This window comes from Natrix helvetica (assembly GCF_964273705.1).
Source record: "Natrix helvetica genome assembly, chromosome: 7".
Taxonomy (NCBI): Eukaryota; Metazoa; Chordata; class Lepidosauria; order Squamata; family Natricidae; genus Natrix; species Natrix helvetica.
The window spans coordinates 9500336-9526185 of NC_138558.1; the positions used below are offsets into that span (position 1 = coordinate 9500336).

Consider the following 25850-nt stretch of genomic DNA (forward strand, 5'->3'; position numbering starts at 1 on the left):
TCCTTTGAGATGCAGCAGTACCAACAAGCTCTTCTACAGCAACAGGTCCTTGGGAATCAGTTGCCACCACCGAAACGTTCTCCTGAGTTTCTTACCTCTCCTCAGGAGTTTTCACCAGCCTTAATCTCTCATTCTAAATCCTTTCCAGCTCATGTTGGTGCAGCTCTGGATGCTCCTTATTCCACAAACAGGCAAGCTTCCTTAACTCACGTTTTTAGTCACTGTACTTAAAGAACCATCTCACCCCAATGGGATTGGCCAACTCCACTCAATCCGACAGAAGGCGCAAGCTCTGGATCCCGTTAGCCAAGGAATTGCACTTGTGTTGTGGCCCGCCAGTGGAGCTGGCAGCAGATTCGGACAGTAAGGAGGTTGGGGAGGAACATGGGCCAGTCCTGGAGTCTGAGGAAGGCTCTGATGAGGGCTCTGTGTTGGAGGCAGAGAGGGGGCCAGAGCCCTATGCCAGTTATCAGCTGCCTTCAGACATCAGTGAGGCAGAGGAACAGCTGGAGCCTGTTCCCAGTGTGCGAATGCGCAGAGTTGCCAGACGAAGGGAACAGCTAAGGAACAAGGGTCAATTTGGGAATAAAGCCACAGGTGGACGATAAATGGCCCCTCTCATAGGGAATAAAGGGAGTGGAGTTTGCAGGAGACAATGAGTTCATTCCTACATTCTTGCCAAGTATTGCAGCGTCTGAAATATATCAGCCTGGCCACTCTCCAAGCCTGATAAAAGGTCAGTAATTGTGAACTATCTTGAAAGATCATGGGAGAGGAATTCACTGTAAATTAAATAAAAGGGGTTTATCGGGACTCGGAATCAGATTCATGCTGCTGGAGAAGTCTAGGTCAGAACAAGTTGGGGGGGGGGTCTAGGAAAAGCGCTTTTCTGCCATGGTTTCCACCCTTTGGAATATCTTGCCCCTCGGAGTGAGATCCACCCCTATCTCCTTGGCCTTCTGGAAAAGCTTGAGAACCTGTCTGTGGAGATTCTCAAGTCATGCAGGTCTTGGTTGTCCCAAAGGTGCTTTTTCAAGAGGCAACTGGACTTTCTTGGGTCCAGAAAACAGAAAGAAAAAACCAGAAAGTCCATTTGCCTCTTGAAAAAGCATCTTTGGGACAGCTTGACAACCTGTCTTTGTCAACAGGCTTGGGGGCCTCAATGGAGGTATCTCATTTTGGAGGCAGTTGATAAGTAGAAGATCCCACTTCCACCTCATCTATGTACTGGCTCTTTTTATCTGCCTGAATAATAATTTGTGATGTTTTGAACTTTTAATACCCAATGTTTTAATCCTTGAATTAAAAATGGTCGCGACCCAGACGAGAGTGTGTGTGCGCGTGCGCTCCCTTTTTGGCACTTTATGCTGAAAAGATTAGCCATCCCTGTTCTACACTGTGTTTAATGACATTTAATGTGACTTAAAACAACCCGAAGAGTGCCTGAAGTAATTTTCTCAATCCCTTCCCACAGATCATCTTCCTCTGACACGGAGTCTGTTTCCAGCTACCCGAAACAAAGCATCAGCAGCCCCCCTGATATGTCTGGGTGGAATCCTTTTGGAGAAGACAATTTCTCCAAGCTGACAGAGGAGGAGCTGTTGGACAGGGAGTTTGACCTTCTGAGATCAAGTAAGGGACGCTTGAAGGCTTATTTCGCTTCACAATAAAAGTTAAAAAAAGCTCGTTAGGTACCGATGACAGTGCTGGAGACTGTTTTGTTCAAGGGCCACGCAGTCTGTCGTAGAGAGAGAACTCTTTCTGAGCATTTGAGGGTAAAACTAGACCCGCTATGTGAATTGTCTTTCTGTCACAAACAAAAAAAATATATATGTGTGCAATAGAAATAATTTTAACAATTTGCAAAAACCACAGAAAACGTCAGGGTCGTATGTTGAATAATTACTTGAATGTTAAAATGAGAATGCAAAAAAAATATATGCTTGTGTAACCCTGCAGAATACCAGTTAGCACTGTGCATTATTGCTTCACTTGGCAGTTTTGTTCTTTTGCACACCGGAAGAGGAGATTCTGTGGGTCTGAAAATGCCTTTTGAAAGTGCCTGAAAGAGGGAAAAATGACCCAGTACATTATGTTAATGTTTTGTAATGTATTTTGAGTAGCTTAATGTTAAAGGCTGCTTTATTGTTCTAAAATAACAATATTTGAATAAAATATCTTCAAGTCAAAAAGCCAGTGTGTTTACTTGAAGTTGCTTCCCCTTACCTATATCGTTCATTTTCGCGGAGATGAATTGTGGAGAAAACGCAGAATGCTCTGAAGGATAAATCGATTCTAAACTTGGTAAAGGGCAACCTAACCAAAATACAGATGATGAAACTAATAATGCAGCTTGCTTGTTTTGATTGGAAGCGTCACTGTCATGAAAGGCTCGTGGTCCAATTTAGACATAGCATCCCAGAATTAACACAATCTTCAACCAATGTTCTCTCTTACGCCCTTCACATGTGAACTAAGAAGCTTAAATCTGGGCTTTCTTTGTTACGTGGCTAAAATAATGGATAATGTCATTGATCGTCACTGAAACAACCATCCTATGAGCTGTAGTTTTGATAGACATGTTATTAACACGATGGGCTGACTCCTGAAAGATTCCAGTTAAACTGTATCCTTAAATATGAATAAGTTTAATCCATATTGCCCATTGTCTCTTATTATCTGTTTTAACACTTTGTTAAAATATAACATTTATTGTATTGCTGTATATTTAACACATGTAACTAAATTCGGGAAGGCTAACAGAGAAACTGTTACAGGACCTTTGATAGATGCCAGTATTAAATGAATGTTGAGTTTTACTTGATTTACCAAACAATTACTTGATTAAAAATGAATCAGTTACAATATATCTATTCATCTTCCACAAAGTTATAAAATGGCAAGGAGTAAACCTTATTCCTTAAACAACATTATAAAATTGGATAACTTCATATGATAGAATACCCATACGAGAATCAACCATAATTGGATTTTACCTTTCTTTGTGTTTTATGGTTAATTTTTTTCAAATGTTTTCTTGTAGATTTAATCGGAAATTATTAAAGTTTTGCAAAAGTACAAGAAAGTCAAACAGAAAGCTTTAAACATTTAGTAATTTATTAAAAATCTATGTATTAAGTTGAAAGCAGTAGTTTTATAATCCACAGTTTTGCACTGTTTTGCAGTTTATTTGGAATGTATTAACTCTGTAAATTTTCAAAATGCTTCCCTTTGAAGGAGCCATGATAAAACATTTGCTTTTCCTCTTCTCTGAATAAATGTTTCAACTTCTCAAATGCTTTTTGTTATGTACAGGAATGTCTTTTTCATAGCATTGGAAACTTACAACATTTTGATATCTGTTTTGGAGCTGCTTACTTAAAGAGCACGTAGTAAAAATTCAGTATTACTAATGAAGTGTTTAATCACCCTGGAAGAAATCTATGATAAATGTGTAAATAAATATGTAAGAGTTGAAAGGATTTCACAAAATTTCTTGCTTCTCAAACCACAATTAGATCTAGAATTACTTTCTGGGCCATACCTATTGATATTAACTGAAGATTATTCCCCAAACTGTATTTCAGCCATTGGAAGTTGTGCTGTTAGTAACTGAATTGCAATTCTCACCTGCAGCAAAAATTGGATTTAAAAAAGACTCAATAGATTTATAGCATTCTTGTTGCACTTTGTACAGTTCCAGCAATCTCCACAGTAAATAACTGATAATGAATATAATAGCAGGTCAGTGAAGTGGGAAAACCCAGTTTATGTTCTTCTGAAGTTGTTCTTTTCCCCTTAATTATCTAAGTAACTGAAGAAACGAATGCAATTTATTCCATTTTGATAAGTCAACTGAATTACCGCTTGAAAATTTTGGATTGTGAACAGTATAAGCATCCGAGGCTTCCTGTAGTTATAGAATTGAAATATATAAAATGTGTAAAAAAAATATTTATTCATGAGAATTTTGTCTTCCAAACTCACTTTTTGTACCTATAAGTACATCTACTAAGATAAAATTCCAGTATTTTTCCTGTGACAATCTCTAAATTTACTTCTGTATAATTAATACCCCCCTGAAAATAAGACAGGTTCTTATTTTGTTCTGATCCCCGAAATAAGTACTTAGCCTTATTTTTGGAGAGGTCTTATTATTTTTGAGGTGCAGGAGGCGGCGAGTGTGGTCACCTCATGGCTGCTGCTATGTTGCAATATTTTCAGGGAGGGCTTATTTTCCTGGTAGGGCTTATTTTAGCACATGCGCTCAAACGCCCGATGGGCTTATTATCTGGGAGGTCTTATTTTCAGGGAAACAGAATAGTAGATTCAATCAAAAATGCAGAATAAACAATCCGGTAGGATTTTGATTATTCATTCTTGCATTATCCCGAATGAACAAAAGATAATACAGTAATTATGATTTAGTTGTTGTTATTATTATTACTATTTATTATTATTATTATTGTTATTATTATTACTATTTATTATTATTATAGTGTTGTTATTGTTATTATTATTATTATTATTATTATTATTATTATTATTATTATTATTATTATTACTATTACTATTACTATTACTATTACTATTATTATAGTGTTAAGTTTTTAAAATCTGCATGTAGCAGAGAAACATTTCTGTACTGGATAGAAACTCTTGGAATATGCCAATTCTTTTAGTTTCCTTTCTTGTAGAAAAGGAGAAATAATACCAAATGACACTTAAGTATAATTCATTTTTCCAAGACACTACACACACACACACACACACACACACAAAGTCTTGCATGAAGAATATTCATTTACTGTGATTGAAGGTTGAATGTTAAACGTTTTATGTTATTCTTTGTAATCTGTATTTTAATTACAATTGTTTTTTGCTGTCTATAGCCCTGCATGGTGTTGATTCTGTGAATATTTTATTTGTTAATTTGTTTGACATTTGTACAGGCTAACTGGCTTTGATCACTGGGGACTTTACCAGAGAAAAACTTACATTGTTTTAAATTGCTTTAAAAACTGATACCGCTGTCTTCTGGAATGGCATTTATAGGGAAAGTTTTAAATTGATTATAAAAATTCTACCGTTCCTCTTCAGTAAAATTTCATTCACAAAAGGATCCTGACCACAGACAAAAGCAGATACAATTTTGTTGTTTGAAAAGTTAGGCTTTAGCAAGTAGCATATGGGCAAAACTGCCACCCCCTAGAATGATGCTTTGTTAGTTTTCAATTGTTTCAGAAATAAACGGGTCTCTGCTTTATAGAAGGGATAATCCATATCCAACTAATGGCTCAGATCTACATAGGCAAGAAATTATCACATTTGGGCTCTTCTGCAAAATGATTCTTGCACTTTGAGAAATGATCAGCCTGTAGCCGAAGAGGGAATGGGGCTGATGCAGTTTGCACAAGCTGGGATGAAGCCTTAAAAATAGCTTTTGGGAAGCAAAATGGAATATACTGTTCCTGGCAGCTTTACCCGAAAGAGTTCTTAATTGGAGCAGAACTGTACTGCGCTGTTAAGAATGTCAAAATAAATAAATAAATTCAAAAACAATATAGATTTCTGAAAAAAGAATTGAAGAGCAGGTGCAATGCAGCTTTCATATATGATAAATTGGACAGTCTTTCTATCGCTAAACAGCTGCTGTAAGCACGCAGTTTGCCTGTGCTTTATATTTAATTTTGACAGGTGTTTCTTACGCATTGCTAGAACAGAACAGTTCTGCGGGAGAATGATGAAAGAGTTAAGCCACTGTTTTTAAAATGAATGAAACGTGAAACACTACAGAATTCTGAATTAGTACTAAATAACAACAGTGTCTTTCCATGCAGAACCCAGCCTTTAAAGTATTTGAAACCTGACTAATAAATAATTGGAAGAACGAATAAGTATAATAAGTAATCTGGAACAACTCAGAAATTAAACAATCTTTATTTTGATTTCTTGAATTTCTTTACCCTTTTATTAATGCATGTCCTCCTGTGGCTGCTGCACATTTGTGAGGTCTCCTTGGCTTGGATATTTATTAAATTCCGGGCAATTTTTGGAAGCAATCATTACATTTGTCCCTTAGTTCAACTAAATGTTTGGGTTAAAATTGAGGTCTTTTTTTTCCTTTCTTTTTGTTACACTTCTGCAAATTATCTCAGAAGGGTTGCAGGAAGAATTTTTGGGTATTATTTCCATAAAAGAAAAAGAACGCTTATGAAAAATACAACGTTAACCGGCTTAAAAGTTGCCATTTTTGTTTTACTTTTGTTTTTTTGTTTTTGTTTCGTTTTTATTTTTGCAGACAGGCTGGTGGAGAAGAGAACCTCCTTAGATAAGCCAGTGGAGTCACATTCTGCTCCACTGACCCATCTTCCAGAAGATCCCTTTGGTTCTGTTCCTTTCATTTCACACGCAGGCAAGTCACATAGTATATACCGTGCCTTTTTTTCCTCCTGTGTAAATTTATCTTGATAGAAAGGAAATGGGGCTGATTCAGTGGTATAAATTCTTCCCTGTGGTCAAGAACCAAATAGATCAGGGGTGTCAAACTTGATTTCATTGAGGGCAGCATCAGGATTGTGTTTGACCTCGAGGGCTGGGGTGGACATGGCCAGGTTGGGGGTGGCCAGCTCAACGTCACTCGTGTTGGGGGTGCCTGTGGTGGCCCGAGTCCTCTGCCAGCGAAAACGGGCTCCCAAGCTCCCGTTTTCACCTGCGATGGCCTCCTGCAACCCTCTGCCAGTTGCTCAGGAGGGCAACCCACGGCCCTCGCGAGCTACGTTTTCAGCTGCGACAGCCTCCCAAAACCCATTGCCAGCGAAAAGAAAGCTCGGGAGGGCTGCCCATGGCCCCTGTGAGCTCCATTTTCACTGGCAGAGGCGCCGCGGGCTGGTCCTTCACTATTTCCAGGGTGGCCCCGCGGGCCAGATCTAAGCACCCCGCGGGCTGGATCCCGGCTCCTGAGCCTTGAGATTGACACCCTGAGATAGAGAATTCCCACTGTTTTCTTCCTGAGCACATTTGATAAGACTATTTTCGGTTTGTAAAATGAGGACCCAGATTGTTGGGGGCAATAGGCCGACGCTGCAAACCGCTTAAGGAGGCTGTAAAACACTGTGACGCGGTATATAAGTCTTACTGCTATTGCTTAAATGCTATTATTATCTTAAGCATCTTTTCCGATTGAACTAAATCTAAATTTTGCATATAGAGCTCCAACGTCCAGATTTCACCACGGAAGAAATGGACACGTGGCAGGAGGTTGAGTTTCCAATAGTGCAGCCATTTTAATTGCCCCTTGCGCCCCCCCCCCACCTTCAAACGCTCCCATCTCAAAGTAGGTGAGGCTTAGGCAAAAGAACGCAAAAAAGAAAGAAATGGAGAAATAATATTGGTCAGCCTGAGGGGTAAACCAACATTTATATCCAAATTGGCTCTACTGGTAGAGAAATAACCTGCCCCAATGTTTCTCAACCTCGGTAATTTTAAGGTGTGCGGCCTTCAATTCTCAGAATTCTCCAGCCAGCATGGGGAATTCTGGGAAATGAAGTCCGCACACCTTAAAGTGGCTGAGGCTGAGATATACTCACCTACCCAGTAAGCCCTAGGCACAAATATCAAAATATGCTGACTTTTCAGTCCGAGGTTGTGTGTTCTCTGCCCAATTATTCAGCTCTTCCTTTTTGTCAGATGTACATGTTGGGAGGAAGCTAATGAAATATCCCGCGATCTCTTCAGTACAGTGCTAAAGGCCCAATTATGCATTGCTGTAAATTCCCCAGGTGAAAAGGAAGTTGCTAACATAGTGTCTAAATAAATCATACATATATTTCTTGTGAAATTAACAACCCCCTGGCAAAACAAACCCCAGTCAAAACAATTTTGCTTGCTCCTCTGTATGCTAATCAGTCTCTAATTCAATATATCAGTTTGATGATGTAATTTGAATTTATGACTTTATCATGTATCAAACAGGATTGCAGGTAGTCCTGTTTTAGCAACTGCCTAATTTAGCAGCTATTCTCAATTATAATGGTGATGAAAAAGTGACATTTTGATGAATCCCCACAGTGCAGGTCTGTAAAACAATGGAAGGACGAAGTAAAATATTTCCCCTTAGGGACCACATTCCTTAACAACTGAACAGCTCTTCCTCATTGTGATCACTAAACAAGGACTACCTGTACTTTTTCTTGAGCATTCTTTACACTACTTTATAAAAATAAAAGAGAAAAAATAAATCTTAAGAATCACACCATAACAATAAAAGGATACATCTATGAAATACAATATAATTCTTAAAATTACAGGTAGCCCTCGACTTATGACCACAGTTGAGCCCAGCATTTCTGTTGCTAGGTGAGGCAATTAAGTGAGTTTTGCCCCATTTTACAACTTTTCTTGCCACCGTTGTTAAGTCAATCACTGCAGTTGTTAAGTTGGTAACACGGTTGTAAAATGAATCTGGCTTCCCCTTTGACTTTGCTGGTCGCAAAAGGTGATCACGTGACCCTGGGACACTGCCACCGTCATAAATATGAGTCAATTGCCAAGCGTTTGAAGTTTTTTGAAAACATTTTTAAAAAAGTATTCTCTTACATAGCATTTTAAGTATACATTCACATAGTTGTTATTCTTCTTTACATTGGTATTTCTTATACATTTATTATTTCACTTAATAGGTTCTAATATACAGTTTGGGTTGCTTTATTTACCATCCCTTCCTCCTGTTGTGACACTACCTTATTTTCCCTTTCTTTTCTCCCTCCCTCCCTTCCTTCTCTACTTCCTTCCTCCTCTCCTTCCCCTTCCTTCTTCCCTTCCCTTTCTCCTATTCTTCCTCTTCCTACCCTCTCTCATTCTCTTTCTCTCCCTTACATCCTCCTCTCCTTACCTCTTTCTTCTTTCCCCCGTCTTCCTTTCATTCTCTCGTCCTCTCTCCCTTTCTTTTTCTATTGTTGTTGGTGTCTATTTCAAAACTCAGTTTATGTTTCTTGGGATGGAATTTCTGCAAACCCAGATATAATTTAATATCATTTCTTATTCCCTTAACTTTGCTAATCTACCCTAGTTATGTTTCCCCCCCCCTTTATATCTCACTCTTGAATATATACTTATATACTTATATATTTAATATTTTCTTTTCTGTTTTGCCCTCCCCCCCCTTTTCCATTTAATAGTGCATCGTCTGGGTACTTTATCTTCTCACTACTTTCTTTTCTAGCTTCCTTCCGTCAAGTTTATCACTGCAGTTTTTAAGTTAGTAACATGGTTGTAAATGGAATCTGGCTTCCCCATTGACTTTGCTGGTTGCAAAAGGTGACCACGTGACCCTGGGATACTACCACCGTCATAAGTGGAGTCCTAGTGGACAACCATTTAAACATGAGCCAGCTGTGTGCAGCAGCTGCCAAAAAAGCCAACACAGTCCTAGGCTGCATCAACAGAGGGATGGAATCAAGATCACGTGAAGTGTTAATACCACTTTATAAGGCCTTGGTAAGGCCACACTTGGAATACTGCATTCAGTTCTGGTCGCCACGATGTAGAAAAGATGTAGAGACTCTAGAAAGAGTGCAGAGAAGAGCAACAAAGAGGATTAGGGGACTGGAGGCTAAAACATATGAAGAACGGTTGCAGGAACTGGGTATGTCTAGTTTAATAGAAAGAAGGACTAAGGGAGACATGATAGCAGTCTTCCAATATCTCAGGGGTTGCCACAAAGAAGAGGAAGTCAAGCTTTTCTCCAAGGCACCTGAGGGTAGAACAAGAAGCAATGGGTGGAAACTAATCAAGGAGAGAAGCAACTTAGAACTGAGGAGAAACTTTCTGACTGTTAGAACAATTAATCAGTGGAACAGCTTTCCTCCAGAAGTTGTGAATGCCCCAACACTGGAAGTCTTTAAGAAGATGTTGGATAGCCATCTGTCTGAAACGGTATAGGGTTTCCTGCCTAGGCAGGGGGTTGGACTAGAAGACCTCCAAGGTCCCTTCCAACTCTACTATTGTATTGTATTGTATAAATATGAGTCAATTGCCAAGTGTTTGAATTTTGATCAGGTGATGCTGCAATGGTTGTAAGTGTGAAAAACAGTCAATGAAAAAACTGACATTAAATGAACTATTGTAAGTACTTGTAAAATGTTCTTACAGATCCTCTACAGTTTGAGTGAATAGCTGGCTCTAAGGAGAAACTGGCAGAGCTGGATTCTTGGAGTGGGGCGGGGGTCATATAAACAAATCCATTACAGTGTGCATCACTGCATAGGAAGGTTAGCCAATATGTACAGGTAGTCCTCGACTTACAACAATTCATTTAGTGAGCGTTCGAAGTTATGACATCCCTGAAAAAAAGTGACTTACGGCCATTTTTCACACTTAACGACCATTTCTTATTTTGTGGATGGGGAGATACTGCCCTCTTCTGTAAACTGGGAGTTTGAGAAAAGTGCAGAACCGATTGTCCTTGGGAAAACAAGTTTAGAAGCAGTGGATTTGCATAAGCTGACTAGGACAAGTTGAACAAAGGAGATCTTTCTTCATTCATGAACACAACGGATGTTTCTATCGATGGTAGAATGAGGTGTTTATATTATATGGAAATCTGCATAGCCTCATAAACAATAACATGAACACTTCTTCCAAATATTGACTCGATCACTTTCTATAAATTTACCTTAAAGCACGTGGCTTATTAACTGGGACTAAATCTTATATGTCTTCACAGTAAGCTTACAAATCCACATATTGTCTGAATTATTTTCAATAGAAAGAAGTCCATTAATCATCAAAATGTAACACAGGCTGGAATTTACTTCCTCTGGCAAACTTACCCCCCCCCCCTCTTTACTACCAAGCACAGAGAAAATTCAGGGGGGAAATAAAACCACCCTTACTGTTTTCTTTTGGCGAAAGTGTCTAAAAAGAGCTGCTCTTCCTGTTTTGAAATTGGACCTCAAGCCTCTGAACTGTGTGTTCATAATTTAGCCTCTTTCATAATTTGGAGTAATACTTGGCTAGTAATATCTACCCTTCTAGCCATTTAGAAATTGTTATTGTTATTACCATGTTTCCCCCCAAATAAGACAGGTTCTTATTTTCTTTTGACCCCCGAAATAAGGACTTAGCCTTATTTTTGGGGAGGTCTTATTATTTTTGAGGTGCAGGAGGCGGCGAGCGTGGTCACCTCATGGCTGCTGCTGTGTTGCAATATTTTCAGGGAGGGCTTATTTTCGGGGGAGGGCTTATTTTAGCACATATGCTCAAAAGCCCGATTGGGCTTATTATCTGGGAGGTCTTATTTTTGGGGAAACAGGGTAGTTGCGAAGTTGTGTCTGACCCATCGTGATCCCATGGACAACGTTCCTCCAGGCCTTCCTGTCTTCTACCATCCTCTGGAGTCCATTTAAGGTCACGCCTGCTGCTGTGGTGACTCCATCCAGCCACCTCCTTCTCTATCATCCCCTTCTTCTTTTGCCCTCCATCTTTCCCAGCATTAGGCTCTTCTCCAGGGAGTCCTTCCTTCTCATTAAGTGGCCAAAGTCTTTGAGTTTCACCTTCAGGATCTGGCCTTCTAAAGAGCAGTCAGGGTTGATCTCCTCTAGGACTGACCAGTTGGATCGCCTTGCAGTCCAAGGGACTCGCAGGAGTCTTCTCCAGCACCGGAGTTCAAAGTCCTCCATTCTTTGGCGCTCAGCTTTCCTTATGGTCCAACTATCACAGCCATCCATTGCAACTGGGAAAGCCATAGCCTTGGCTATACGCACTTTTGTTGACAGGGTGATGTCTCTGCTTTTTAGTGTGCTGTCAAGATTTGCCATCAGAAATTGAGGAGTAGTTAATTACGACGAAAGCCAACTGGAGAACATATGTCATCTAAGCCAGTGTTTTTCAACCTTGGCAACTTGAAGATGTCCGGACTTCAACTCCCAGAATTCCCCAGCCAGCATTTGCTGGCTGGGGAATTCTGGGAGTTGAAGTCCGGACATCTTCAAGTTGCCAAGGTTGAAAAACACTGATCTAAGCCATGATTGTCCAATCCTTTAGCTTGCCAGGACTTGCATTGAGTGAGAAGGAATTAACTACTTCCTTTTTAAAAAATATTTTTAATTATCTAATGGGGCCACGTTACCAGATGTCCAGGGTTACATGCGACCCTTGGACCACAGGCTTTGGCACACCTAGTTTAGCCCAAAGATTCTTACGCATAAATTGGGATTATTGCTTATTCTTCTACATAGAATTCATCCTGAGAGGGATTTTTTCCTCTAACGGTGGGTTTGAAATGCTTGAAATAAATACCAGTGCTTAATAGAGGTAATCCTTGACTTACAACAGTTCATTTAGTGACCAGTTGAAGTTACAACATCGCTGAGAAAAGTGACTTCCGACTGTTTTTCACACTTACAACTGTTGCAGCATCCCCATGGTCACATGATCAAAATGTGAATGCCTGGCAAGTGGTTCCTATTTACGACGGTTACAGTGATCCCCTTTTGAGACCTTCTGACAATGGGGAAGCCAGATTCACTTAACAACCGTGTTCCTAACTTAACAACTGCAGCGATTCACTTAACATGTGCGGCAAGAAAGGTCGCAAAACAGAGCAAAATTTCACTCAACAAATTCTCTCTCTGAGCAAGATACATTTTGGGCTCAATTACCGTCATAAGCCGAGGATGATCTGCCATTTAGTCTGCCATTCATTCCCTGTTTGAAAAAAAAGATATCATTTTCTCAAAAATATTTCTCTTCGATGATTTTAACAGTCCCCGGGGTTGAGAACTGAGAATGGAAAAGGTTCCATCTTGCAGTATTTCCAACGACTGCAACAAGCATAAAGGAAGCGGGTGAATGGAATGAAGGAAATGCCGCTTGACTGTCCCCTTAAGTGAAAAACACCAAGCTAACCACTAAATCTCTTGACGGTGTCCCAACATCTGCCTCTCTGTCTGTTGTTGGAAGGCTGCAGATTTAGCTGACATCTTTGCAATCCTTGAACTAACATGTGGTGGATTGTTGGGGAATGATGACAGCAGTATGTTCCCAATTCAGGCAGAGCTTTAAAAAATGGTTATGCCCATGGGTTTCTCCCCGTTTTTTGAAATGATGAACAAGCAGAAGGCATGTAATTACTCCGGTTGTTACAAGCCATTCATCCTCTTATAATCGGATGTCTAGAAAATGAACACAGGAACAGAATATTTTTTTTCTTGTTATCTTGAAGATTGGGATCTTAATGATTAAAGATGTTCTACCTGCATTGGATTTGAGGGCAGAATTACAGCCTGTTACAAGAGGCAAACCTGATTAGAAGTGATATAATCTGCACATTTTCTTGCGAACAGATGTTAGGCTGCCCAGTTCTGAGCTGTTCATAAACTCAGATTTGAGATGTCCATTGGAGCAGCTTTGAGATTACTGCCATCCAATCTTTTTCTACATGTTGTGTATTACAACATTCTTATGGCATTAATTTAAAAGTGAATTTGAAATTTCTCTCTCTTGGGCTTTTGATAAATGTAAGAATATTAAATGGGAGGGGGAGGTTGATACAGGAAGTTGAATTGGGTTAAAATACGGATTTGGTACCTCTTGTGTGCATATATTTAAAGTAGCATTATGCTAGAACTACTATTGAGTTAATATCTGGATTCATTTGGACTTAATTTCTTTTTTTCCTGTAAACGAAGTGCTCAACTACAGAGAAGTAGTTTTAGAGCAATTTATGAGTTCCTGATTTATATGTTATCTCAACTAAGCAAATGTTACATATAACAAATTATCTTCCTGATATAAAGGCAAAGTACGTCATCTTTAAGATATCTATATCTATATATCTATATATCTATATATCTATATATCTATATATCTATATATCTATATATCTATATATCTATATATCTATATATCTATATATCTATATATCTATATATCTATATATCTATATATCTATATATCTATATATCTATATATCTATATATCTATATATCTATATATCTATATATCTATATATCTATATATCTATATATCTATATCTATATCTATATCTATATCATCTATATCATCTATATCTATATATCTATATATCATCTATATATATCTATAGATAGATAGATAGATAGATAGATAGATAGATAGATAGATAGATATAGAGATATAGATATGTATGTGTGTGTGTTTAGCTGTTGTTGGTTATACAAATAGAGGTATGCCCATATTACCAACAGTTTTAAAGTTAGTAGTTAAACAAAAATAATTATGTTCATCCGAAAAGAATACATTTTTAATTTGAAAGAATAATCATTTCTGTAAGCAATTTTAGCATATAAGGATACGTGGAAATGGATTCTGAAAGTTCTTTATTACGACTGTTACTTTGGGGAAAGTCTTATCACATCAAGAAAGTGAATCTACATATTCATATGACTATAAAATCCATTATATGAAATGTAGCACAACCTATTATAGTATCACACTTGAAAAACAGTTGTTTATTTGTTTCCATTAAAAAAAAATGGGTGGGTGTCCGTCCGTCCCCCCCCCCCCTTCCAGGCCAATTATTTTTATGACTATTTGTAGGATTGGATTATCACTATAGCAGTATGCCCCTATACCTTCTTCCCTGTTTCTGTTAATTACTTCCATAGTATTGGATATTGTTGAAGTGTAACTTTTGTGGTTAAAGTACATTAGTATTAGGGACGCTGTGGCTCAGTGGCTAAGACGCCGAGCTTGTCGATCAGAAAGGTCGGCAGTTAGGCGGTTTGAATCCCTAGCACCGCAGAACGGAGTGAGCTCCCGTTACTTGTCCCAGCTTCTGCCAACCTAGCAGTTCAAAAGCACGTAGAAATGCAAGTAGAAACCTTTGGTGGGAAGGTAACAGTGTTCCGTGTGCCTTCGGCGTTTAGTCACGCCAGTCACATGATCACGGAGACGTCTTCGGACAGTGCTGGCTCTTCAGCTTAGAAACGGAGATGAGCACCGCCCTCCCCCAGAGTCGGGAACGACTAGCACATATGTGCGAGGGGAACATTTACTTTTACCTTTATCTTACATTAGTATTAATTTGTTGTCAGTAAATGTCTTAGTGTCTGTCAGGGAGATGAAAGAAACTTTTACTTTAGATAAAATCAATGTAATATTGTAAGGGGGAATTTTTTCTTTTACTGTAAAGGAGAACAATTTAGAAAGTAGAAAGGAAAATTAATAGAAATATGCTTACTTTCCGAACACTTTGATTAAAAAACACATTTCCTTGATTAATTACTGTACTGGGTGGAATGAATTCTAATCCCACACTTGAATATTTTATGAATGATACATTATTACTAGGATTTTTTTTCCTCCTTCCTCTTTTGTCTTAGAAAGCTCCCCACACGGTATATTACAAAGAGCAATAATTACCAGGCTTGCAAAACAGGCAAAACTTTGCAAAAATAAGAGGAAAAGGAATGAGAAGGCAGAAGAATGAAAAAATGAAAATAGGGACTATTTTATACAGTTCCCAGGCTAGAAGGAATGATTAAAATATTTTGCTTATAGGCATGAATAGAGCAGGTTGCAACCACTTCAAAGGCAGCAGCTAAGGATTAAACACGTACTATATATGTTTGATATATCTATGGTACATGTGGACATTAATCTTAGAAAACCATGGATAGAAAATGATCCCCCCAAATGGTGATAAAATATTGGATGCAACAAAAAAATAATCAGTAATGGCTATTTAACACTTAAAGCAGGGATCCCTCAACCCTGCGACTGGCCAGCGACTGGGCCACGATATGCCAGAAACCGGTCCGCGCAAACAAGTGTAGCCCCATTCAGGCAGCACGTGAACTCATGCCTTCTCCAGTCCATGGAAAAACCTCTCTCCATGTTTACAGTTCACAAAGAAAAAGCAGACACAAAAAGAAACCACGAAATAGTAAGGACAGGAGGACAGCAGGGACAACCCTGGGGAAAGTCACTAGAATAATAAAAGAAATTAACCCTGAAGAAAAGATACAACAATCACAAAAACAGGGAAAAGAGAAAGAAGAAGTTAGGGGAAAGGGGGAGAAGAAGAAAAAGAATTAAAAGTGGAATTTTTTGAGAGCCCAAGAGAAAATGGCTAAAAGAGGAAGTAAGGGGAAAAGAGTTACATTAGTAGACTAAAGAGAATAGCAGTACAATTGTTATGGTTATCTTACTAATTAAGAAATAAAGAAATTATAGTATATTATTAAATGTAGAAAAAACTGAAAGAAACGCTCTCTAGGTTTAAATTGAATTGGAGGATATAGGCCAGGGGTGTCCAAACTTGGGAACTTTAAGACTTGTGGACTTCAACTCCCAGAATTCCCCAGCCAGCCATGCTGGCTGGGGAATTCTGGGAGTTGAAGTCCACAAGTCTTAAAGTTCCCAAGTTTGGACACCCCTGATATAGGCTGTTTATAGCAAATTCTATCAATGGAAAAAAACCTCTCTCCACAGAACCGGTTCCTGGTGCCCAAAGGTTTGGCGGCTGCCGAGTTAGGGAAGAAAAACAGTTCTAATGTTGAGCAGAGAGTAAAGGATAAGATAGATTTTGTCTCAAAAGACTTGGAGTCTAATGGATACACCACAGAAGGAAAAAGGAAGAAGGGATGCCTGGCACCTCCTTTGCTTCACCGTGGCCTTGTGAATGCCTAGTGACAGATTTTGTTCAGATACGTAAAGGTAAAGGTTCCCCTCACATATATGTGCTAGTCATTCCCGACTCTAGGGGGCGGTGAACAGAAAGCTGTTATCTTCCCACCAAAGGTGGTTCCTATTTTTCTACTTGCATTTTTTAACGTGCTTTCGAATTGCTAGGTTGGCAGAAGCTGGGACAAGTCACGGGAGCTCACTCCGTTAAGTGGCGCTAGGGATTTGAACCGCCGAACTGCTGACCTTTCTGATCGATAAAGTCGGCATTTTAGCCCCTGAGCCACCGCATCCTCTTTTTGTCAGTTAGTTGGGCCTAGCTGTACTAATCCGTTGCTCTTTAGACTCAAAAAGCAATCACAATAGTTAATCCAAAGGTCCATTTACAGGAAATCAATAACTGGGAAGCGCAGCTTAAATACAAAGAGACAGTGTTCCACATTGTAAGGAAAATAATTTCCCCTTAACAACAGTTTGGTGAGTGAAATGAGACAGAAAGTTTCCTTGATGTGTGTTGAGATAAATAATGCTAGCTTCACATGTAAACAGATCAAAGCGAAACTAGTCACTAATACTGTAAGGGGGAAAAGTTATAGTTGATTCCAAAGGAAAATACCAGCCCGTATACTTTGTGGGAATAATAAGAGGGCAAATAAAATTGATTAATACATAGGTATATTTTATTACATAAAGATTTAGGTGAACTCCGAAACATGTTTCCTAGGTATTAAATCGTATGGACCACCGTGGGAATTCTTAAGAAACAGATACAGAGCGGCATTGCTAGAATGCTGCATGCCAAACTCCAGTTTAGCCGAAAAGGAGTGTGTATTTAGGATAGAAAAGAGTGTGGAAAGGACAAAATGACTAGAGAGGGAAATGTCAGCTTCGGGATTGTTTATCTTCAGTGTGTGAAAATAAGCAGTGCCAGGATGTGGGACAATCCGTACTGGAAAAAAATCGTTCAGTAATTAAATAGAAACATTTCTAAATAAGCAGGTGGTCAGGAACGACACTATAAACATAATTAAGTACTGTACTTCAGTATGTTTCCTTTCAAAGCAGTGTGACTTATTGTATATAAATAAGATAAGAGCAGTGGTGAAATTCAATTTTTTTTACTACCAGTTCTGTGGGCGTTGCTTGGTGGCCATGGCAGGGGAAGGATACTGCAAAATCCCCATTCCCACCCCACTGTGGGGCCAGCCAGAGGTGGTATTTACTTATTCACCGAACTACTCACAATTTCCGCTACCGGTTCTCCAGAACCTGTCAGAACCTGCTGAATTTCACCCCCGAATAAGAGAATGTGCTGACCTCCATTATAAATTCCTCTCTGCAAAATGATAGTTGGTGGGAAGACATCTGTTGATGGTTTAGCACAGTTGTTGCTTTTGAGAGTGAATGTACTAATACTCAGATATGCCTTTTCTTGCTGTAAGATTTAAAGTTCTAGTGTCTGCTTTTGAGTCTAAGAATTGTCCAACTGTATAATGTAAAAGCATGTATATCTGTATGTGTGTTTGTGGAGGTGTGAAACACTGATTTGAAATTGAAGTTATTTTGCCTGTTCTTCATCCTTTCAGGCTCCCCAGGAAATGAAGTTAATAACCCAGCCAGCAATCTAGAAAACACGTTAGAGGGTCTTTCTAAGTATGAGAGGCCAAGCCAGGTTCTTAAGGACCAGGATGCTGGAAAGAAGGCCGCGGACGTTCCTACTAAGAAAGGAAACGATGAATCGGAGAGTGATTTTGAATCCGATCCCCCTTCTCCAAAGAGCAGTGAGGAAGAGGAAGAGCAAGAGGACGAAGAAGTCTTGCAGGGCGAGACGGGAGACTTTATTGACGACAACGACACAGAGCCAGAAAACTTAGGCCAGCATCCCCTTCTCATGGATTCTGAAGAAGATGTAGAAGATGATGATAAGCACAGTTCTGACTCGGACAGTCACCATTTTCGGCCCCCAGAAGAGGTACCTTGCGGCAGATACAGAGAAGGGCCTGGCAATGTAGAAAGCAGAGAGATGATTCTTCCCTGTCCTTCGTTGACCGAGTTCCCCGGTTCCAGTTTGAGCCCCAAACAAGAATTTGATGTCTTCGGAGCAGTTCCGTTCTACGTTTTGCAGCCCCAGGAACAAAAGGATTCTTCTTCCCACATCGCCCATCCCCAGCAAGACCAGGACGACTTCGATGTCTTCACCAAAGCCCCCTTCAGCAGAAGGATATCCCAGCAAGATGATCTGATCACAGGCTCGGAACCTCAAACGTCTCCCGTTTCCCCCAAAAGCGTGGACATCTTTGGCTGCCTCCCGTTCCAGCCGGTTTCCATCCAGAGGCACGGTGAAGCGAGGGAGGATCTCTTTGGGCTCGTCCCGTTTGAGGAGATAACCGGCAGCCAGCAGCAACACAAGGCGAAACAGCAGCAACGGAATCTGCAGAAGCTCTCTTCCCGCCAGAGGCGCATGAAGCAAGAGGGGTCCAAGAGCAACGGCAAGCGCCATCACGGAACCCCCACCAGCAGCAAGAAGACCCTGAAGCCCAGTTACCGGACGCCGGAGAGAGCCCGAAGGCACAAAAAAGCCGGCCGCCGGGATTCCCAAAGCAGCAACGAGTTTCTGACCATTTCCGATTCCAAGGAAAACATAAGTATTAGCCTGTCGGATAGCAAGGACAGAGTCAATCCCTTGCAGGGTGAGGATAACCTCCTGGATCCCTTTGGAGCCAAGCCTTTCCACCCTGCCGAAGGGATACGTCTCCCCCAACACCAAGGATTGGCTGATAATCGGGGGGATAATCACAACTCCGCAGCGCCTGGGAGACCCAGGCAGAGCTCCTTAATTGGTAGCATTCATTCTGGCGACGGCATAAAATTAACAGATGATTTTGGAGCAGTTCCTTTCACCGAAGTCGTGCCAAGTGTGAAGTCTCAACAGAGCCAGCAGCAACAGGAGTTTGATCCATTTGGGGCAGCTCCGTTTCCTTCCAAACCGTAAGGCTCTTTATTTTTTAGGAACATCCAAATTTTTTTTTCTTCCTTTTCAAACTTGGATTTAATACGCCACTCTAATTCATTTACTTCGGTTGAGAAGCAATTTTTTTATTTAAAAAAACACGCGCTTATTTCTCTGCTGTGGCCCGATGAGATTTTAACACCCGCCATGTTAAAAGATGCAAGATCGGGATGATACATCGGTGAGAAAGGTTTGAGTAAGAGAAAAACCTTTCCTAAAGTTAGATCGGGAGATAGCTATCACCAACGGTATCGGCTATGACTAGAACCTTCTGAATTGTGTCCTTTCTAGAGTGCAATTACACTTCAATTGATGGAAGCATCAGACCGGGTCGGACGAATGAAACGAGACCTTATCAGTCAAAAAAATCAAGAAAATGTCTGGAAAAAAAGCCAGGTTTATTGAGAACTGCTTCATTGTACCTGTTCTAAAGGTTTTTTTGTTTGTTTTGTTTTTAAAGAAAAACACTCCTTAACCTCTTCACATCTCTGAAAATCAGAGCTTGCGCTCTTGATACTGGTTCCTAAACTTATATGAAGAAAACCCAAATCTTTCTATCTCTATCTGCCTGAACTGTGCTTTTCCACAGTAAGTGCCATTAATATAAAACAGGGATCGTTGTAATTCTTAGGATTTCAAGAACTTAGTTGGGGAAGTTGGAAGTGGGAATGGAACGAGAAAGCAGCAGCACTAACAGTTAGCTTCTTTGCAGCACTTTGGAGATTGCCATTTTGAGAAGAGAGCAAGGTGTACTTGCAAACCACACCAACACAGAGAGACGATGGGGGGGAAAAAACAGCCAGGAAATTGTAGCAAATTCAGACCTACAAAGAGTTTAAATCAGAGTTTTCACCCCAGGTCTGTTCGCTTTACTGGGGTTTTGTATTTCCTATGAACTGTATGCACCCCACAAGGTTTTTAATCTTCTAAAATGGTTCTCACCTAATTTTTGAATGCTTTCTGTATTACGCGATTGTACTTTTCTAAGACTTTACACAAAACACACCGATCAGTTTCCAACAAAAGGAGGTTTAGAACTGAAGGCTTAAAAACGAAGCTCTCTTGAGTCTCTTACCATTACCGCGTAGTAAAACCAGCAATGCCTTACAGCCAGGACCGCGTCCTGATATTAATTTACCTCTGAGCCAATTGGTGCCCTTGAGACACAGATTGTAACATTTGGAGAACTTCGGTGAGTAGACAAGTACATTATGGAACTTTCAGTCGGAGCAAAGGAACTCCCAATGTCTTCATTCGCTGTGGGTCCCGTCGAGGGCAGCCGTGTGTGTGTTCAAAATAGCCATTGGATGCCCTGCAGTTCCTTTTCAGTTTCGTGAAAATGGGTAGTCTTGGAAGTGGACGTAGTAAAAAACATTTGGTCACAAAGCACGGCCGGGGATCCAGAGATCATGGCAGGATCTTTTGGGAGTACGTGTGTGTGTGTATGAATCAGAAATGCTAAAATTTGAATTTGAACTGTAGAAGCTACATGACCTTAACTATAGCTATGTCTTGAGTACTATTTACATAATTTGAATATCATTGTGGAGGGGGAGGAAAAAAAAAAGAGAATTCCAGGGGGGAAGCATTGAATGAATTTCCTTAAAAGATACCAAGTAAGTTGGTTTTTGCCATCCGGTTACTGTATTAAAACCTGAAGAAAATTAAGAGTAACTTTTGGATAATTGGCAAAATGTCATAAATGTGAAGATAGAGGCTTAAGACCCTCTAACCATACTTCAAAGTTTTGGAAAAAAAAATATGTCACATTTTAATCGTTCTTAGAAGATATAATTTCAAGTTGATGCTAAATGTGCTTCTAGAAGTGAAGTCCATCTCTTCGCATGGTTTGAAAACCATATCTGCCCCCCAAAATTAGATGTCTATTACACTCAATATTGTATAAAGATCAGTTAAAAATCAGCTATGCCCATGCCTCTGAAGGCCTGTTCCTATATTTTTGTGCCAAAGCCTCAGACATTGTGTGTGTTGTAAAATAACTCTTTCCAAAGGCCACTTCAACCGTGGCTGACGTCTGATCAACCTGTCCAAAATCAAGTCATTAAGGACCTGCTAATTAAATGTACTGTATCTGGCTGTCATAGTGGAAGGCTTTCTGTGCAAGAGATACGTCCGTATGAGTTGGAGTCCCAAAGTGAAAGGAGAGCTGATTTTAATTATGGTCTCCATGTGATAACCTCATTTTATTGGAAAAGATGTTCGTGCTTCATGTGGTATAAAAGGAAGGCAGTAGTTTGGGTTCAGGCATGAAATCCTCTTACCTTCTCTACCGGTTTGGAAACGGGAGCGCATGTGCAGAGCACCCGTGATGGTGGGCGGGCGGAGCCTCCCACCGCCGCTATCGGTTCGCCCAAACCAGAGCGAAGCGGCAGGATACCACCTCTGTTTTGGATTCCTCACCCCAAATTTGCCACCACTTACTAAAATTAATGGGGACCAAAAGTAAATTGCAGCTAATCCACCTAATTAGTTTGGTAACATATCTATTTTTTGAATGTTATCTGTAGGATTACACCTGCCATTTGATTTATTTTAAAAATACCTCCATCCAAACCCTTTTCACCAGAAAATCCTGATTAAATCAGATTGCTGTAAGTTGTTTCCAGTAAGCAGTTAAGATGATGATGATGATGAGAAATGACATTTGGAGTAATTGGGTCACTCCGGTTTCCGTCTCCAGGATCCTAAAGTTGTGGCTTCAATTTGCCAGAAGGATATCCTTTGTACCAGTTGTGGTTGGTTTGATTCTGTACATTACGTACATCTGGACTCTACACTACACGGCTATATGAATTCCTGTACTTAATGACCAAAAGTGGCACCAATCTATTTGGTGACGGGAGGAGCTGAAATAGCACAACTCCGTGCTTTGCATCTGTTTGTATATTTTCTCAGATAATTCTTCCCAAATCTGATCTGTGCTAGAAAACGCATCAGGTGATCTTGGCCATCGTCTCTGGTTGCTAGGACAGATTTTTCATTGGACAATGTTGGAGTACATCTACAAGGCTCCAGCTGTTGGCTGGTAAGGATGAAGATACGAGATGAAAGATATACAGAGCTCTGCAGGATTGGTGATAAACCCTGTGTAATTCATGGCCATTCGTTTGTTTCACCAACTTTTTTTTTTGTGCTTTTGAATAACGTCTTTAATCTCCCAGCTTTCTGCACCTTTGATCAATCAGACTTTTAAAAGAATTTGATTTCCTAGCTCAGGGGTCGGCAACCTTAAACACTCAAAAGAGCCACAGAAGTCCTAAGCGGAAGCACCCGGTTCAATTCTGGAGCCAACTGGAAGTCCAGTTCCCCCACCAGTCTCCTCCTAGTGAGGTATCCTTTTTCCTCTACCTATCCTAACCGAAAGCCCTATCAATTGTAGAGCCCACCGGAAAACCTGCACCAGGCTCCCCTCCCTCCCAACCGGAAGCTCCTCTCAAAATTGTGCCGCTGAGTGGTGACAGAGCCGCAACAAAGGGATGAAAGAGCCACATGGAGCTCCAGAGCTGCAGGTTGCCGACCCATCTTAGATGATTGTAAATGAGATTCATACACTGATTTTGTGTCTCTTTGGTGGCTGAACTGGATGAGCTATCGGCAGTTCCCACAAAGTTGATTTCTACTTAATCGCCTCGCCAAGTTAGTTTAATCGTGGAATTCTGTGCTTCACTGAAAAAGCTGTTTTATTTTCTTTGGGTGGGGAGGTTGGGATAGCCTTGCTCGCTTGATGGATGCATTTATCCATATCTTTACTCTTGTTTCGGTCTTTCCTCCAATAGTAAGAAGATTGAGAGGTATTGATTCAGAATTGGAGGTGGTTATCCAGTTTCCATTTCCGCGAAACGTTTAAACCTTCTCATTACTGTGTAGAGAAATCTGAGCCTTCCTTTTACTAATCAGCTGCGTACTTCATCTTGGGGCCTATGTAGCTTTGGACAGGATAATTTACTGGTAAAACTATGGTACTGTTTATATTTAATTTGAAAATACAATTTCTATCTGTGTGGTCGAAGATAGAAATCAAGGTGCTTCGGGGGAAATATCACTTACCCTCTTACGGACTGCATTCGTTACCTGAATGTGTTCAGAAGGTACAACCTTTGAGCTTTGCAACTGAGATTGAATCTCTCGCCACAAATCTTGCAGATTGAAATATGAATTCGGGGCTACTACCCAGATATACTCTGTGGAGATGATCTTGCAAACATTGAAATTCAGTAGCAAGCACCCTTGTGGTTGGGCTGCCCAAAAAGTCCTCCGTTTTCTCCTCTTAACGACGAGAGGAAGAAGAAAAAAAACCTACTGAAAGGAGATAGCTACTACTGTGAGAATAGCAATTAAGAGTTTATCGGAATATTTTTTTATACGATAATGTATTTTTATAGAGAGATGTATATAAAGCATACACGCGCGCACATCCTGTGTCGTCTCTTGGGAGTCTGTGATTTAAAAGACAGCATTGCAGTCACAATCATTTTCACGGCGTTGGGAAAGCGAAACAGAGCCAAAAGCTGCTAAAAGAGTCACAAGAAAATGCAAAAAAAAAAAAAAAAACAACAACATTTGCCTGTCTGATTATTTTTCTAGAGTGCTTTGACGAGAATGTTGTAAACCGTTACCCAGATTAGTTTCTGGGAGAAAAAACATCACTTAAGAATAAAACAATAACGTTGTATTCTAATTCAGTGTTTCTCAACCTTGGCGACTTTAAGTCCTGTGGACTTCAACTCCCAGAATTCCCCAGCCAGCTATGCTGGCTGGGGGATTCTGGGAGTTGAAGTCCACAGGACTTAAAGTCGCCAAGGTTGAGAAACACTGTTCTAATTGCTGGCAAACAGCGTTCAAGTGCACTTTTCAAAATTACACTTCCATATTATTATTTTTTAGACTTGAAATTTCTAAAAGCGTCGTGTGGTATGTCTGTGTGCATGTATGTGTATGGGTAACCACTAATACAGACCTTTTTTTGTGCAAAAACAATGTACCTAAAACAACTTCCAGTTGTTAAATCAACCAGATTACCATGTTTCTGTAACGCCAACCACTGTGTGAATTTGCAACGGGGGCCTGGGGTGTTAACGAGTGAAACGTGTCATTCCAGTACTGTATGAAGATTCTCCCCCCCCCCAATGTGTAAGATCTCATTTACATCTCCTTTAACTTAAATCTTGTTCCATCCAATGCCAGCTGTTATAATAAAAGTCTTATTGTACCATTTTCAAAGAAAGCATGTTTACTGAGATGTGTTAATAACAATACAATACAATACAATAGTAGAGTTGGAAGGGACTTTGGAGGTCTTCTAGTCCAACCCCCTGCCTAGGCAGGAAACCCTATACCGTTTCAGACAAATAGCTATCCAACATCTTCTTAAAGACTTCCAGTGTTGGGGCATTCACAACTTCTGGAGGCAAGCTGTTCCACTGATTAATTGTTCTAACTGTCAGGAAATTTCTCCTCAGTTCTAAGTTGCTTCTCTCTTTGATTAGTTTCCACCCATTGCTTCTTGTCCTGCCCTCAGGTGCCTTGGAGAATAGTTTGACTCCCTCTTCTTTGTGGCAACCTCTGAGATATTGGAAGACTGCTATCATGTCTCCCCTAGTCCTTCTTTCTCTTAAGCTAAACATACCCAGTTCCTGCAACCGTTCTTCATATGTTTTAGTCTCCAGTCCCCTAATCATCTTTGTTGCTCTTCTCTGCACTCTTTCTAGAGTCTCCACATCTTTTTTACATCGTGGCGACCAGAACTGAATGCAGTATTCCAAGTGTAGCCTTACCAAGGCATTATAAAGTGGTATTACAATTGAGTATAACAATCGAGTGAAACTTCAAAGTTTATCTAGGTATTTTAAGAGGTTTATGAGGGGGAAAAAAAACCCCTCCAAAACAATTGGATATGTTTTGAAGTCAGGGATGGGTAAATGTGAAAAGATCAGGAGTTATAACCTGCTCTTTTGAGGTCTTGAAGAATGTAGTCCCCCCCAGTCCATTTGGTGGGGGTGGGGTGGGGGCTTTGTGAGGCAGGGGGTAGATACAGGAAGCTTTCCCTTACCTTGCTATGGCCAAGTGTGAAATCACACCACGAAAATATATTTTTGTTACATTTTTGCCAGCAAATCTCCTAATTTGCTAGAATTATGTATCCATGGATGCC

General features: G+C 40.1%; 1 protein-coding gene across 2 annotated transcripts in view; it reads left to right on the forward strand.

Moving 5' to 3' along the window:
* BMP2K (BMP2 inducible kinase) overlaps window positions 1-20123 on the forward strand; it is a 60844-nt gene extending 40721 nt beyond the window's left edge. The window contains exons 13-16 of one of the 2 annotated variants that reach the window (XM_081960355.1): window positions 10-191; window positions 1475-1632; window positions 6302-6415; window positions 18255-20123. In XM_081960355.1, coding sequence (XP_081816481.1) covers window positions 10-191; window positions 1475-1632; window positions 6302-6415; window positions 18255-19660 — 1860 coding nt within the window. In that variant the 3' untranslated portion in view covers window positions 19661-20123. The remainder of the gene's footprint in view (window positions 1-9; window positions 192-1474; window positions 1633-6301; window positions 6416-18254) is intronic. The other variant, XM_081960356.1, reaches the window with a different exon arrangement.
* The last annotated feature ends 5727 nt before the right edge of the window (window positions 20124-25850 follow it).